This window comes from Trichomonas vaginalis, chromosome III, assembly GCF_026262505.1.
Source record: "Trichomonas vaginalis G3 chromosome III, whole genome shotgun sequence".
In the NCBI taxonomy this organism is placed as follows: domain Eukaryota; phylum Parabasalia; order Trichomonadida; family Trichomonadidae; genus Trichomonas; species Trichomonas vaginalis.
Genome location: NC_067205.1, coordinates 22,771,291 through 22,787,900, shown reverse-complemented (window position 1 = coordinate 22,787,900; position 16,610 = coordinate 22,771,291). Strand labels below are relative to the sequence as shown.

The 16,610-nt window shown below is 34.1% G+C and overlaps 7 protein-coding genes across 7 annotated transcripts, besides 3 other annotated features; 1 reads left to right on the top strand and 6 right to left on the bottom strand.

Moving 5' to 3' along the window:
• Positions 1–1,314: part of a mobile genetic element that runs on past the window's edge.
• An 86-nt stretch (positions 1,315–1,400) lies between these two features.
• Positions 1,401–1,607, bottom strand: TVAGG3_0746880 (protein of unknown function, DUF4106 family; the record flags this gene model as incomplete). Its single annotated transcript, XM_051245043.1, has 1 exon — positions 1,401–1,607. The coding sequence occupies one exon, from the start codon at positions 1,605–1,607 to the stop codon at positions 1,401–1,403; it is 207 nt and encodes a 68-aa protein (XP_051091630.1).
• TVAGG3_0746870 (protein of unknown function, DUF4106 family) lies at positions 1,608–2,169 on the bottom strand (the record flags this gene model as incomplete). Its single annotated transcript, XM_051245042.1, has 1 exon — positions 1,608–2,168. A coding segment is annotated over one exon (561 nt), but the record flags the coding sequence as incomplete, so codon positions are not given.
• A 142-nt stretch (positions 2,170–2,311) lies between these two features.
• TVAGG3_0746860 (protein of unknown function, DUF4106 family) lies at positions 2,312–3,176 on the bottom strand (the record flags this gene model as incomplete). Its single annotated transcript, XM_051245041.1, has 1 exon — positions 2,312–3,176. A coding segment is annotated over one exon (865 nt), but the record flags the coding sequence as incomplete, so codon positions are not given.
• A 74-nt stretch (positions 3,177–3,250) lies between these two features.
• Positions 3,251–6,856: a mobile genetic element.
• TVAGG3_0746850 (uncharacterized protein) lies at positions 3,447–3,767 on the bottom strand (the record flags this gene model as incomplete). The annotated part of the gene is made up of 1 exon (XM_001322823.1): positions 3,447–3,767. One exon carries the CDS (start codon positions 3,765–3,767, stop codon positions 3,447–3,449), a length of 321 nt encoding a protein of 106 aa, XP_001322858.1.
• TVAGG3_0746840 (uncharacterized protein) lies at positions 5,051–5,914 on the bottom strand (the record flags this gene model as incomplete). Its single annotated transcript, XM_051245040.1, has 1 exon — positions 5,051–5,914. A coding segment is annotated over one exon (864 nt), but the record flags the coding sequence as incomplete, so codon positions are not given.
• A 206-nt stretch (positions 6,857–7,062) lies between the features above and the next one.
• Positions 7,063–7,407, bottom strand: TVAGG3_0746820 (uncharacterized protein; the record flags this gene model as incomplete). Its single annotated transcript, XM_051245039.1, has 1 exon — positions 7,063–7,407. The coding sequence occupies one exon, from the start codon at positions 7,405–7,407 to the stop codon at positions 7,063–7,065; it is 345 nt and encodes a 114-aa protein (XP_051091626.1).
• A 68-nt stretch (positions 7,408–7,475) lies between these two features.
• TVAGG3_0746810 (His-Me finger endonucleases family) lies at positions 7,476–8,180 on the top strand (the record flags this gene model as incomplete). The annotated part of the gene is made up of 1 exon (XM_051245038.1): positions 7,476–8,180. One exon carries the CDS (start codon positions 7,476–7,478, stop codon positions 8,178–8,180), a length of 705 nt encoding a protein of 234 aa, XP_051091625.1.
• Positions 8,181–16,374: 8,194 nt separating this feature from the next.
• Positions 16,375–16,610: part of a mobile genetic element that runs on past the window's edge.

Here is a 16,610-nt window from a genome sequence, read left to right as displayed (position 1 = left end):
AAGTTTGAACGGTCTCCATTTGTATATTGAGTTTTTTGACCTCCTGTATGAGTCCATACTTTCACATATGGCATAATAGAACTTTGCATTTCAGGGTTAATGTTGTTGTGAAGTTGTTGTTAAAGTTCATAGCATCTAATGTCAAGTTGTATGACCTCATATCCTCAACTGTAGAATATTCTTCTCTTGGATAATATTTGCCATCTATGTTTATATGATATTTAATACCAGGGTTGTAGAAACAAGAATAGTCATTTATAGTTCGTCTGAACAGTACAAACATAGTATCTGCATGTTTCATTGCAGTTGTTAAAGCAATATCTGTTCTTGCACCTGGGTCAGCACTTTGGTTTCCAACTTCACCTGCAAAGTCTTTGACAGATATTTGGTGTATAGGGAACATAAGTGGAACTGCAATATATTTGGCAGCTAAAGCATTTGAAATATCTGGGTCCAACATATAGACTGCAAGTCTGCTTTCTATTCTCTTGCATTCAAACTGTTCGCATGTAACTTAATAGGAACCCAAGCAGTATTGTTGTCTGCTGTTCCTGAGAAGTAGTAGTTTACTTCAGTGTTGAGGTTTGAGAAACCAAAGTCTAAGTCAACTTTCTCTTTGCACCATTTTCCAAATGGTATGCTGGCAGCTCCACCAGCTGTATCTGTAAGAGTGAATGGGTCTTGTGTTGGTGCAATGACTAAGTTATTTTTGCTTGGAGTAAGTTCGATAGAAATTTTTCCTGCCCAGTTTGGCAAGTATCTTAAAAACCTGAAGATGAGGAAAGATGACAAAGGAACTCTAAGTTTCAGTTTTACTTTAGTGGCAGCATTTCCATCTGAACCAGAAAGGTTAACATAAACTCCTGGAACGTTAGGGTCAAGTCTTCTTATTTTCTCAATAGTTGCATACTGGTCTGTTTGTTCTCTAGCTTGTGGTTGTACTGAGTTTCTTAAAGCGAACCATTCATAGTTTGCCCATGTTACTGTTTGAACTAAGTCAGAGTTAGAATATATCTTATATCCCATGAAAACTTCTGGAGCATATTGGTATCCGACATAGAAAATTCCATTGCAACCTTTCTTGTTAGACAACTTGGCAGAAGGTTTTATTTCAATGTCTTGTTCCACGTATAAGAATGAGTTGTCAATAGAAATAATATGAAACCTGTCGCAAGCAATATCTACTGTTGTTGAAGAACCTTCTCCAAACTCACCTACGTTTCCATAAGAAACAGCAGTTGTATATTCGTAAGTTCCAGGAAATATTTCTGACCTTCTAATGGCATTGTCGCATTCGTTATACCATTCGGAAACATTTCCGTTCATGGCATTCAAAACTGTTGGCGTTATATTCTGAGCGGCGTACATTTCATATGGGTAAAAATATAGAATAGTTGGATTTATATGTCATAATAGAACCCACTCGGACCAAGCTTTACTTTCTTCCTGACTGAGTTTTTAACTGAATCTTTAACTCTTCTTTTTCCTTCATTGCCACTACTTTCACAAGATGAAGTTACTTCTTCACTACTTTCACTTTGTTCTACTCTTCTCTTCTTCTTTGGTGTCGCTTTTGGTAACTTGCCCTCTGCTTCAAGTTGTAGCATCTATGCCTCATGTTCACCTAGTATGTTGTAAATTTCCCATGTCCTTTTTGCCTTTGGGCTCTGGTCGCCCATCTCAGGTAACCTATATCCTAGAAAGATTTTGTCATAGTTTGTATTTGAGTCTTCGCTTATTGTTTGCATGACTCTTTCCTGAGTTTCCGGTTCAAGCTCTTCAAACAGAGCTTGTCCATATGGAATAAGCTCGTTTCCAAATATATGTTTTTGTAGCCATTCTGGTTTTCTTTCCATGTAACCAATAATATCTTTTGTGAATGGGAAAGCTTTTACCCAACGTTTCAGTCTTGCGTCATTTATTTCTGTAGTTGGTTTTATTTTGTCATGGAACATGTTTTTCAATACTAACATTTCATTTGGTACTGTCCATTTGAGTTTTCTTAAATATTCATCCCTTCTCATTTCATTGTCTGCAAAGTAAGTTTTTATGACATTTTGCAAACTTTCGTTTGCAAGGTCATGTACAATAGGTTCTCTTCCTTCTCTCTCCCTAACTCTCTTTCTAAACTCTTCACCAAATATACCATCTCTATGGTTCTGTGTAGTTCTTTGAGATAAATGTTCTAGAACGTCAGGTGTTATATTTCCCTCAGCCATGTTCATTTCATACCGGTCCAAAATATCTGCATCTTTCATATCTTTCAATGGCATTAAAGCCGCGCTGAAAATACCAGTTATATCTGGTTCACCATTCAATTCCATTGCGTCTACAACTTCTTGGAATTGAGGTTGTAAGTTTATGAACCACCTATCCGGATTAGCTTTATGACCCCATCTCATTGTAGTTCCATAGTCTGCAGAAACAAAAGTAGGTTTGTTTCCATATTGGTTAGGTTCTGAATGAACTTTAAACAATGTTTCATTTCTATATGTTTTGTTGAAATTTAACCTTTTATTTTCACCGAGTTCAGCCAAAGATTGAACGTTATATGGTCGTAAGTAAAAAGGATTATTGTATTTGCGTACATTTTCTTTCAGTACTTCCATTCTATGCTGGATATTTTCATCTGATGTTGGAGTCTTTTGTATGTCGGTGAACATTTTTCGATATCCTTCTACTATGTCAGCCGAATTTTTCTTAGACTCTTGGAAAGATTCCATATTCTCCTCATACTCTTGTTGAGGGTCAAGATTTTTCGGCTGTTCCAAATCTTCATCTAGTTCTGTGAAGTTAGTTTCCAAAGGAGGGACTTGTTCGTTTCCTTCAGGCTCTTCTAGCTGTTGTTGCTGAACTATTTCTTCCATGTCTGGTTGTATCTGAACTTCTTCCTGTGGAGTTTCTTGTACCTCATCTGGTGGCATTTCATATATTCCGAGACCGTTTTTAACAAGTTCCCTATCTAAGTCATCCGGACTCATAAACCTTTCTTCTTTCGTTCCGTCTCTATTTTTTACGCGTTTCATGAAGAGAGTTGAATTATCATTTAGCTCTGACATCAAATATCTCGGAGTAAATTCATTCATGTCATTTGGATGATATGCTATTAAATCATATCCCTTAGCGAGCTTGTATTTTCCAGGTTTGAGATTATATCCCGTTTGATGCTGAACCATAAAGCTAAATAGGTTCGGGTCAGTATTTCCTTCCTTGAACTTTCTAATAGCTTCAGTTAGTATATCTAAGTCGTGTACTGTGGCACTGCGCGCCTCCGTACACCACTTAGCTGTTTTGACACTTTACGAAACCGTTAACGTATATTTTACAACACAAACACAAACACCAACTTAACCTTAAATATTTATAAAGCCGCCAACCACTTCACCTCACTAATGAAAAAATAAACGTTTTCACAAACGACTTCATTAATGTAAAAATAAACGTTCTCACTTACAAAAGTATTGCAACTCCTCCCATTGCTGTGCTTCACATAACAACTCATAATCTTCTGACTCACTTTCTTCTTCATATAGGTCAAAGTCACTGTCAAAATAAATGTTAGTAAGTTTTGACAAAGCTAATGAAACACGTTTACCGTTTGTATCGTATGCTTGTATAAACTTTCCATTCTTCATTCCTTCATAAACGCTCAAACTAACTTTACCCTTTCTCCCTCGTATCTGATAGAATGTATTTTCACGAGGAACGAAGAACAAATTCTTGAACTCATGACTGTTGTAGTTTGTTATCTCAATAGTTTTCGTCATTTATATAAAAATAAACTTAAAAATTAATGATATCACCACCCTCACACGTATGAAAACATAGCGCAAAAATAAATTTAGGGTAGAAGGGTAGATCTAACCTCATTTCTACCCTCATTTCTAACCTGTTGAATTCATTGCTTTATAACTCTCTTCCTTTCTCCAACTCTTCTAACTTCTTCTTAAGTTCAGCAATGTTGTCCTCATGAAGTTTAATCTTTCTCAAAATTCCTTCTTTATCTAATGGTTGCTTTATCTTTCTAAACTGAACTCTACCATCCTTCATAGTATGAATGTAAAAACCTTCTGGAATAGTTCCTGATTTAATGTATTCTACCAAAAACTTTTGTTTCATTGCTTCAGTGACTTTAGTCGTCATTTTACTCTAAGGTGAAGCTAGCACAGCGATAATGGATTTCATGACTTTTTAGTATTTCATGCAATCTTAACAGATAGTCTTACAAGTACTTCCAGTGTCCCTAGCTGTCCCTCCTTTTTATATAACTCCATGACATTTATAATCTCGCGAAACTTAACAGGTAGCATAACAGATTAAAATCAGATGAGGTTTTGAACCAAAATTTCTAAGCAACGTTGTCAAGGATTTTGAGGAACTAGGGACAGAGTGTGGCAAAGTCCAAGATTTAATTTATCTTCATCTGTTTCATCAGCTATCTCATCTAATATGCCAATATTTTATTCATAACTCGTGGCAAACTCACTAACTTTCGTTATGTTCATCTGCATGCTTCATCTGATAGAAAGTATGACTTTCATTAACTCTGTGAGATAATGAAAACTACTAGGGACAGAGACCATGGCAAAGTTTATGACTTTCATTATTTCCAGAACTTAATGAAAACTACTAGGGACAGAGACCATGGCAAAGTTCATGATTTAATTTATTCTCTCACTAACAACAAACACAAACTCCAACACTAACATCAAGTACTAACTTCAGCACAAATGACAAACGCTAACAACAAACACAAACTCCAACACTAACATCAAGTACTAACTTCAGCACAAATGACAAACGCTAACAACAAACACAAACTCCAACACTAACGACAAAATAAATGTCCTCACTTCTTAACAAAGTAAATATGTGCTTCTTACACCACCATAGCTCAAACGTTTCTTTTCAAACATCGATTGAAACTTATTTTGAGCCATTGGCTTTAGTCTCTTTTTCTTCAAATACGCCAAGAAATCTTCTTCACATCTTTTCACTTCATAGCCTTCTTTAAACTCCTCCTTGTTAAGTTCTATGAAATCTTTATATCATTCTTTGTTGCAATGGCTTCTTCACGAACGACATCGTGAACTATTTCATCATTGCATTCATGTATGACCTCCTCACTGTTCTCATGAACTATTTCAACACTGTTCTCATGAACGACCTCCTTACTGTCTTTCATAAGCGTTTCAAAGTCTCCTTTACTCATTACTTCAATCTCATGCTGTTCACAGTAGTACTTAAACTCACTGTATATGTCTTTGTTGTATGTTATATTGCTTCCCATGTACTCCATGAATTTTTCAAGCACTTCCTCATAATTCACTGTTTCTTTCTTTCCACGACCTTCTAATATCATACTTGCTTCGTAAATATAACTTCTTGCAGAACCGTCTCGCTTTCTACTTCTCTTCACAAATTCTCTCATCTTGCCGCCAAATACATTTGAACTACATGCAAAGAATTCATTCTCCTTCGCAAATTCTTTATATCTTCTGTAGCACTCTGTACAATTCCATCCGGATACAAACTTTTCATAGAACTCCTCGTAAAACATTTGGTAAGGTGTTTTGTTCATTTCGATGAGTTCTTGTTTAGCCCTGGTGAATGGTATCTTCCTTACATCAAATTCACTTAAATCTTTCTTCATGAAGTACGTCAGTAAGTTTGAATAAAACTCTTCATTAAAGCTTTCAATGAGATTTGAGAAATATTCGTAATTTCCTTTGTATCTGCTGCTTACGTCAATGACAACAAATCTTCTGTCGTCTTTGTCAATCTTTACTGAGTTGAAGTTGTTAGATATCATGATGATATTACAAACATTCTCTATCTTTCTTACTGGCTGACACTTCTGATTTAAGTCCAACTGAGTCTCTGTTACTATTGACTTTAGTGCGTCGTGGTTCATGACCTTAGACGTATCGCATGAGCTTAGTTCATTGCATACGATGAGCTTCATGTTCTCAATAGCAGCATTGAATCTACCAACCACATTCTCTATTGCCGTTATATTATTGTTGGCGTACTTACTAATGAGCTCGCATAGAACATTACTAAGTACATTCTTACCAGTTCCTTGCTTTCCTATTAACAAAAGTACTGTTCCAGTCTTTCCACAAGGATTTTGAACGATGTAGGCGAACCAGTTCAAAACATACTCATAAAGCTCTTCATCCTCATTACATATGACATCGTGAACATGTTTCAAAATATCCTTCATAATGCTTTCATCTACTTCATTCAGTACCTCATACTCATATCCTCTGAAATAGCTGTAAATGTCATCTCTTTCGTCAAAGAATCTCATGCCTGACTTCATAAGATAGTTCTTGTTCTGACCCGCTTCATAAATCATCAGTGCGTTCACATCCTTCTCCTCAATACGTCCTACATAAACACTCTTCATGAGCTTATTGAATTCCTTGCTATCTACTGACACAAGTGTTGTTGTGTCTCGTATTCCATCATAATCTTTCACTAGATATGTCATACGTGCTCCGTCAATAACAACAACACATCTTCTTAAGTCATTTATAACACTAGCTATGTCAATACCTTCTTCACTCATGTACTTATTTCTCCTCAAGTCCTTTAGTGTGAAAGTGTCTCTAAGTTCTATTTCAAGCAATTCATTTACACATCCTTTGCAATACTTCTCTATAAAATATTTCTGTCGTTCTTTACTAAGTTTCTTAACAGCTCTGAAGAACCATGTGTTTTGACTCAAACATCCTTCACAACTTCTCTCATTCATTCCTAGTTCTTTCATGTCATTATCTTCAACCTCTATGGTCTCATTGACTAAGGTCAAAGGGTTCTTAGTCATTGCTGGTCTTATCTGAAACAATGTTTGTGCAACAGGTTTAACTAGTTCAGCAACGTCCTTCCTTAATATGAATAGCTGTTTCCACTCATCTTTGCTAACAGTTCTTTCATAACCACTGACAGTAATGATTTCATTTGCTGACCTTAGACACTTATGTTCTATCATTTGTATTGCTTTTGTGTAAGGCTTTCGTGAGCATAGGTTGTATATGTCATTCCTGCAATGTTCATTCATGCCAATAGTACTAAATCCTTTCTTTGCTGTTGATGCATAATATCCATTAGTTCCTGTGTTCGTATTGCTGTCTCATAAAATACAACAAGACCTTTGTCATCTATGACGTACTTACCGAAAACATTGCTTATATTCTTTAACCATGAAATAACATCCTCATTCATGCTGTCAAACATGAAGTAAGGTCTTACATACTCTTCACTTATAAGATACTCCACAAAGTACTTGTTAAGCTCTATGTCCTCGTGAGCGATTTCATTAGGTTTGATATTAGTTCCTTTTGTCATTGCTGTCATGTACTTCACTCTCATAGTTCCTTTCAATAGCGTAAAATACTTCATTGTTTCATAACTGCTCTAAATTCTGTTCAAAATTCGTACAACATAACTTTTAACATTAGTGAAAGAACATGAGCGAAACAACAACATCTAACATTACAGAAGAAGTCAATGACAATGCCGATGAAAACATTACAGAAGGAGCTAGTGAAAATATTGACGAGTTCAGTGAGGAAGAAGATATTGAGGACGTCAATGAGAACGTTAGTGGGGAACAAACTCAATGGGAAACATTGAGAAATCATGAAGATTATGAGATTTGTACGACATATCCTTTTACTATTCGTCGAAAGAAAAACAAACATATTAAGAGTGAATGCTTAAATAATCATGGTTATATTGAGCTTAGTTTAAACAACAAAACACATTTAAAGCATAGAATTATTGCAGAACAGTGGATTGAAAATCCAAACAATTTGAAAGAAATAGACCATATAAATCATGATAGAACGGACAACAGAATCTCAAACCTTCGTTGGTGTTCTAAATCTGAAAACAATAGAAATAAAAGCAAGTATGGCGATATAGTTTATGAGTTCGTTGATGAAATATCTGACGAAGCTGTTGAAATAACAGATTATGGTAAGCATTCGTTTGAGTTCTACTACTATGTTGAGAATGAGGACGCATTCTATTATTATACAGGTCTTAACTATCGAAAACTTCATATAAACTTTACAAAAACAGGTGCTGCTTATGTTTGTATGATAGATACAGAAAACAAGAGAGTAATCTTATGCATAAACAAATTCAAACGCTTGTACGGCTTCATGTAGGACAAACATTATTTTTCAACACTAACGCCAACACGTAGGACAAACATTCATGACTAACATTACTGTATAACATAAATGATTTGTCATGATTTCATCGTAAATGTTTTGTCATGATTTCATCGTAAATGATTTGTCAAACATGAACGTATATGTTTTGTCATAGATTTCTTCATCGTAATGAGCGTAAATGATCCAAAAATATATTTTAGGTGAAGAGGTGAGATCTCACCTCTTTTCTCACCTCTTTTCTCACCTCATGAATTTTCATGACTTCTTCATCGTAAATGTTTTGTCATAGATTTCTTCATCGTAATGAGCGTAAATGATCCAAAAATATATTTTAGGTGAAGAGGTGAGATCTCACCTCTTTTCTCACCTCATGAATTTTCATGACTTCTTCATCGTAAATGTTTTGTCATAGATTTCATCGTAATGAGCGTAAATGTTTTGTCATGATTTCATCGTAAATGTTTTGTCAAGACTTCTTCGTATATGTTTTGTCATGATTTAATCGTATATGTTTTGTCATGATTTAATCGTATATGTTTTGTCATAGATTTCTTCATCGTAATGAGCGTAAATGTTTTGTCAAGACTTCTTCGTATATGTTTTGTCATGATTTTATCGTATATGTTTTGTCATGATTTAATCGTATATGTTTTGTCAAGACTTCTTCATCGTAATGAGCGTAAATGTTTTGTCAAGAATATAACAACCGCCTGAATTCAGACGGTTGCTTTTTATACAAAATTCACACAGGAAAATTCTTGAGTTTTGGTTGAAAGAATACGGTCAAGCCAAAAGTGGCTCGACCTCAAAACAAACATTTTATGAGCTTACTAAGGCATTTATGAATGAATTCAAAGGTATTTGCATACATCCTGACCTCGTTCATTTTGTTGCTGAATGGTGCTCTGTAAAGTATGCATTTTATGTCAAAGATATTATGGACTCCATAGATAAGAAAGTTCATGAGAAGTTAGATGAAGAAGAACTCGAAGATACAGTAGAGAATGCAAAAACAAGCATTTTATGAGCTTACTAAGGCATTTATGAATGAATTCAAAGGTATTTGCATACATCCTGACCTCGTTCATTTTGTTGTTGAATTCAGCAAAAATAATGTTTAGGGTAGATGGTTTTTAGGTGTCACTACGTCACCATGTCACCAGGTTAATTAACTTCTCTTAAAATTACTGACAACATGACATTTAGACAACAGTCCAGGAAATATATTTTATCGTATATGTTTTGTCATGATTTTATCGTTTATGTTTTGTCATGACTTCATCGTAATGAACGTAAATGTTTTGTCATGATTTCATCGTTCATGTTTTGTCAAGTTTCATCGTATATGTTTTGTCAAACATGAACGTAAATGTTTTGTCAAACATGAACGTAAATGTTTTGTCATGATTTCTTCATCGTAATGAGTGTAAATGATTTCATATAATTGCTTACCTCGGAAAACCGAGAGAAGAGATTCCATATGAAAATCGCAAGAATTTGGCTCCTGGTTTGAAATATTATTATGTTCATAGATTTCATCGTATATGTTTTGTCAAACATGAGCGTATATGTTTTGTCATGATTTCATCGTACATGTTTTGTCATGATTTCATCGTATATGCTTTGTCATGATGATTTCATCGAAACTAAACGTATATGTTTTGTCATGATTTCATCGTACATGTTTTGTCATGATTTCATCGTATATGTTTTGTCAAGATTTCATCGTAATGAGTGTAAATGAACCAAAAATAATGTTTACGTTCATGTTTGACAACACAGCAGGGGAAGGCAGTTATGAATTATTTTTGAAGAACTGAAGGTGTCACTACGTCACCATGTGTCACCAGGTAATTTAACTTCTCTGAAAAAATGAGACAACATGACATTTAGACAACAACACAGGAGGAAGGCAGTTATGAATTATTTTTGAAGAACTGAAGGTGTCACTACGTCACCATGTGTCACTCGGTTAATTAACTTCTCTGAAAAAATGAGACAACATGACATTTTGACAACACAGCAGGGGAAGGCAGTTATGAATTATTTTTGAAGAACTGAAGGTGTCACTACGTCACCATGTGTCACTCGGTTAATTAACTTCTCTGAAAAAATGAGACAACATGACATTTTGACAACAACACAGGAAATAAATGTTTACGTAAATGTTTTGTCAAGACCTCATCGTATATGTTTTGTCATGATTTCTTCGTATATGTTTTGTCATGATTTCTTCATCGTAATGAGTGTAAATGATCCAAAAATAATGTTTAGGTGAAGAGGTGAGATCTCACCTCTTTTCTCACCTCTTTTCTCACCTCATTGAATTTTCATGATTTCTTCATCGTAATGAGCGTAAATGTTTTGTCATGATTTCTTCATCGTAATGAGCGTAAATGTTTTGTCATGATTTCTTCATCGTATATGCTTTGTCAAACATGAACGTAAATGTTTTGTCAAACATGAACGTAAATGTTTTGTCGAACCTTCACTTTTTTGACGAAGTGCAAATCTTCACTTCGTGTCAAAACTTCTTCGTAAATGTTTTGTCATGATTTCTTCATCGTAATGAGCGTAAATGACCCAAAAATATATTTTAGGTGAAGAGGTGAGATCTCACCTCTTTTCTACCCTCATTTCTACCCTCATGAATTTTCATGACTTCTTCATCGTACATGTTTTGTCAAGACTTCTTCATCGTAATGAGTGTAAATGATTTGTCATGATTTCATCGTACATGTTTTGTCGAAACTTCATCGTATATGTTTTGTCATAGATTTCTTCATCGTAATGAGTGTAAATGATCCAAAAATAATGTTTAGGTGAAGAGGTGAGATCTCACCTCTTTTCTCACCTCTTTTCTCACCTCATGAATTTTCATGATTTCTTCATCGTATATGCTTTGTCAAACATGAACGTATATGCTTTGTCAAACATGAACGTATATGTTTTGTCAAGACTTCTTCATCGTAATGAGCGTATATGCTTTGTCATGATTTCATCGTAAATGATTTGTCAAACATGAACGTAAATGTTTTGTCAAAACTTCATCGTATATGTTTTGTCAAGACTTCTTCATCGGAATGAGCGTATATGTTTTGTCATGATTTCTTCATCGTAAATGATTTGTCGAAACTTCATCGTACATGTTTTGTCGAAACTTCATCGTATATGTTTTGTCATGATTTCTTCGTACATGTTTTGTCATGACTTTTTCATCGTAATGAGTGTAAATGTTTTGTCAAACATGAGCGTAAATGATCCAAAAATAATGTTTAGGGTAGATGGTTAGATCTACCCTCATTTCTACCCTCATGAATTTTCATACGGAATCTCTTCGTACATGTTTTGTCATGACTTTTTCATCGTAATGAGTGTAAATGTTTTGTCATAGATTTCTTCATCGGAATGAGCGTATATGTTTTGTCATGATTTCTTTGTACATGTTTTGTCATGACTTTTTCATCGTAATGAGTGTAAATGTTTTGTCAAACATGAGCGTAAATGATCCAAAAATAATGTTTAGGGTAGATGGTTAGATCTAACCTCATTTCTACCCTCATTTCTACCCTCATGAATTTTCATACGGAATCTCTTCGTACATGTTTTGTCATGACTTTTTCATCGTAATGAGCGTAAATGTTTTGTCAAACATGAGCGTAAATGTTTTGTCATGACTTCTTCATCGTAAATGTTTTGTCAAACATGAACGTAAATGTTTTGTCATGACTTCTTCATCGTATATGTTTTGTCAAACATGAGCGTAAATGATCCAAAAATAATGTTTAGGGTAGATGGTTAGATCTAACCTCATTTCTACCCTCATTTCTACCCTCATGAATTTTCATACGGAATCTCTTCGTACATGATTTGTCGAAACTTTTTCATCGTAATGAGCGTAAATGTTTTGTCATGACTTCTTCATCGTATATGTTTTGTCGAAACTTTTTCATCGTAATGAGTGTAAATGTTTTGTCAAACATGAGCGTAAATGTTTTGTCATGACTTCTTCATCGTAAATGTTTTGTCAAACATGAGCGTAAATGTTTTGTCATGACTTCTTCATCGTAATGAGTGTATATGCTTTGTCAAACATGAGCGTAAATGTTTTGTCATGACTTCTTCATCGTATATGTTTTGTCAAACATGAGCGTAAATGTTTTGTCATGATTTCATCGTAAATGTTTTGTCATGACTTCTTCATCGTATATGTTTTGTCGAAACTTTTTCATCGTAAATGTTTTGTCGAAACTTTTTCATCGTAATGAGTGTAAATGTTTTGTCGAAACTTCTTCATCGTAATGAGCGTAAATGATCCAAAAATAATGTTTAGGGTAGATGGTTAGATCTACCCTCATTTCTACCCTCATTTCTACCCTCATGAATTTTCATACGGAATCTCTTCGTACATGATTTGTCGAAACTTCTTCATCGTAATGAGTGTAAATGTTTTGTCAAACATGAACGTAAATGTTTTGTCATGACTTCTTCATCGTATATGTTTTGTCATGACTTTTTCATCGTAAATGTTTTGTCATGACTTCTTCATCGTAAATGTTTTGTCAAACATGAGCGTAAATGATCCAAAAATAATGTTTAGGGTAGATGGTTAGATCTAACCTCATTTCTACCCTCATTTCTACCCTCATGAATTTTCATACGGAATCTCTTCGTACATGTTTTGTCATGACTTTTTCATCGTAATGAGTGTAAATGTTTTGTCAAACATGAGCGTAAATGATCCAAAAATAATGTTTAGGGTAGATGGTTAGATCTACCCTCATTTCTACCCTCATTTCTACCCTCATGAATTTTCATACGGAATCTCTTCGTACATGTTTTGTCGAAACTTTTTCATCGTAATGAGTGTAAATGTTTTGTCAAACATGAACGTAAATGTTTTGTCATGACTTCTTCATCGTATATGTTTTGTCGAAACTTCTTCATCGTAATGAGCGTAAATGACCCAAAAATAATGTTTATGTTAGAATGTTAGATCTAACACCTTTTCTAACATGTTTTCTAACATGGAGGATTTCATTAGATATAAACATTCTTCCTTCATTTCATTCTATACACAATTTACATCATAGACGATTTAATAAATATAATACTTTACTGTTTCATCTGATATAAACATTCTTCCTTCATTTCATTCTATACACAATTTACATCATAGACGATTTAATAAATATAATACTTTACTGTTTCATCTGATATAAACATTATTTGGTGAAAGTATCCTAAAAATATTTGATGGACTTTAACTAAAATAATGTTTAGGGAAGAATGTTTATATCTAATGAAATCCTCCATGTTAGAAAACATGTTAGAAAAGGTGTTAGATCTAACATTCTAACATAAACATTATTTTTGGGTCATTTACGCTCATTACGATGAAGAAGTTTCGACAAAACATATACGATGAAGAAGTCATGACAAAACATTTACGTTCATGTTTGACAAAACATTTACACTCATTACGATGAAAAAGTTTCGACAAAACATGTACGAAGAGATTCCGTATGAAAATTCATGAGGGTAGAAATGAGGGTAGAAATGAGGGTAGATCTAACCATCTACCCTAAACATTATTTTTGGATCATTTACGCTCATGTTTGACAAAACATTTACACTCATTACGATGAAAAAGTCATGACAAAACATGTACGAAGAGATTCCGTATGAAAATTCATGAGGGTAGAAATGAGGGTAGAAATGAGGTTAGATCTAACCATCTACCCTAAACATTATTTTTGGATCATTTACGCTCATGTTTGACAAAACATTTACGCTCATTACGATGAAGAAGTTTCGACAAAACATATACGTTCATGTTTGACAAAGCATATACACTCATTACGATGAAAAAGTTTCGACAAATCATGTACGATGAAGAAATCATGACAAAACATATACGATGAAGAAGTCATGACAAAACATTTACGCTCATGTTTGACAAAACATGTACGATGAAGAAGTCATGACAAAACATTTACGATGAAATCATGACAAAACATTTACGCTCATGACGATGAAAAAGTTTCGACAAAACATGTACGAAGAGATTCCGTATGAAAATTCATGAGGGTAGAAATGAGGGTAGAAATGAGGTTAGATCTAACCATCTACCCTAAACATTATTTTTGGATCATTTACGCTCATGTTTGACAAAACATATACACTCATTACGATGAAAAAGTTTCGACAAAACATTTACGATGAAGAAGTCATGACAAAACATTTACGCTCATTACGATGAAGAAGTTTCGACAAAACATATACGATGAAGAAGTCATGACAAAACATATACGCTCATGTTTGACAAAACATTTACGCTCATGTTTGACAAAACATTTACACTCATTACGATGAAAAAGTCATGACAAAACATGTACGAAGAGATTCCGTATGAAAATTCATGAGGGTAGAAATGAGGGTAGATCTAACCATCTACCCTAAACATTATTTTTGGATCATTTACGCTCATGTTTGACAAAACATTTACACTCATTACGATGAAAAAGTCATGACAAAACATGTACGAAGAAATCATGACAAAACATATACGCTCATTCCGATGAAGAAATCTATGACAAAACATTTACACTCATTACGATGAAAAAGTCATGACAAAACATATACGCTCATTCCGATGAAGAAGTCTTGACAAAACATATACGATGAAGTTTTGACAAAACATTTACGTTCATGTTTGACAAATCATTTACGATGAAATCATGACAAAGCATATACGCTCATTACGATGAAGAAATCATGAAAATTCATGAGGGTAGAAATGAGGGTAGAAATGAGGTTAGATCTAACCATCTACCCTAAACATTATTTTTGGATCATTTACGCTCATTACGATGAAAAAGTCTTGACAAAACATATACGCTCATTCCGATGAAGAAGTCTTGACAAAACATATACGTTCATGTTTGACAAAACATATACGCTCATTCCGATGAAGAAATCTATGACAAAACATTTACACTCATTACGATGAAGAAATCTATGACAAAACATTTACACTCATTACGATGAAGAAGTCTTGACAAAACATATACGATGAGGTCATGACAAAACATTTACGCTCATGTTTGACAAAACATTTACGTTCATGTTTGACAAAGCATATACGATGAAGAAATCATGAAAATTCATGAGGTGAGAAAAGAGGTGAGAAAAGAGGTGAGATCTAACATTCTAACATAAACATTATTTTTGGATCATTTACGCTCATTACGATGAAGAAATCTATGACAAAACACATACGATGAAGTTTCGACAAAACATGTACGATGAAATCATGACAAATCATTTACACTCATTACGATGAAGAAGTCTTGACAAAACATATACGTTCATGTTTGACAAAGCATATACGTTCATGTTTGACAAAGCATATACGATGAAGAAATCATGAAAATTCATGAGGTGAGAAAAGAGGTGAGATCTCACCTCTTCACCTAAAATATATTTTTGTCTGATTTACGCTCATTACGATGAAGAAATCTATGACAAAACATATACGAAGAAATCATGACAAAGCATATACGTTCATGTTTGACAAAGCATATACGATGAAATCTATGAACATAATAATATTTCAAACCAGGAGCCAAATTCTTGCGATTTTCATATGGAATCTCTTCTCTCGGTTTTCCGAGGTAAGCAATTATATGAAATCATTTACACTCATTACGATGAAGAAATCATGACAAAACATTTACGTTCATGTTTGACAAAACATTTACGTTCATGTTTGACAAAACATATACGATGAAACTTGACAAAACATGAACGATGAAATCATGACAAAACATTTACGTTCATTACGATGAAGTCATGACAAAACATAAACGATAAAATCATGACAAAACATATACGATAAAATATATTTCCTGGACTGTTGTCTAAATGTCATGTTGTCAGTAATTTTAAGAGAAGTTAATTAACCTGGTGACATGGTGACGTAGTGACACCTAAAAACCATCTACCCTAAACATTATTTTTGCTGAATTCAACAACAAAATGAACGAGGTCAGGATGTATGCAAATACCTTTGAATTCATTCATAAATGCCTTAGTAAGCTCATAAAATGCTTGTTTTTGCATTCTCTACTGTATCTTCGAGTTCTTCTTCATCTAACTTCTCATGAACTTTCTTATCTATGGAGTCCATAATATCTTTGACATAAAATGCATACTTTACAGAGCACCATTCAGCAACAAAATGAACGAGGTCAGGATGTATGCAAATACCTTTGAATTCATTCATAAATGCCTTAGTAAGCTCATAAAATGTTTGTTTTGAGGTCGAGCCACTTTTGGCTTGACCGTATTCTTTCAACCAAAACTCAAGAATTTTCCTGTGTGAATTTTGTATAAAAAGCAACCGTCTGAATTCAGGCG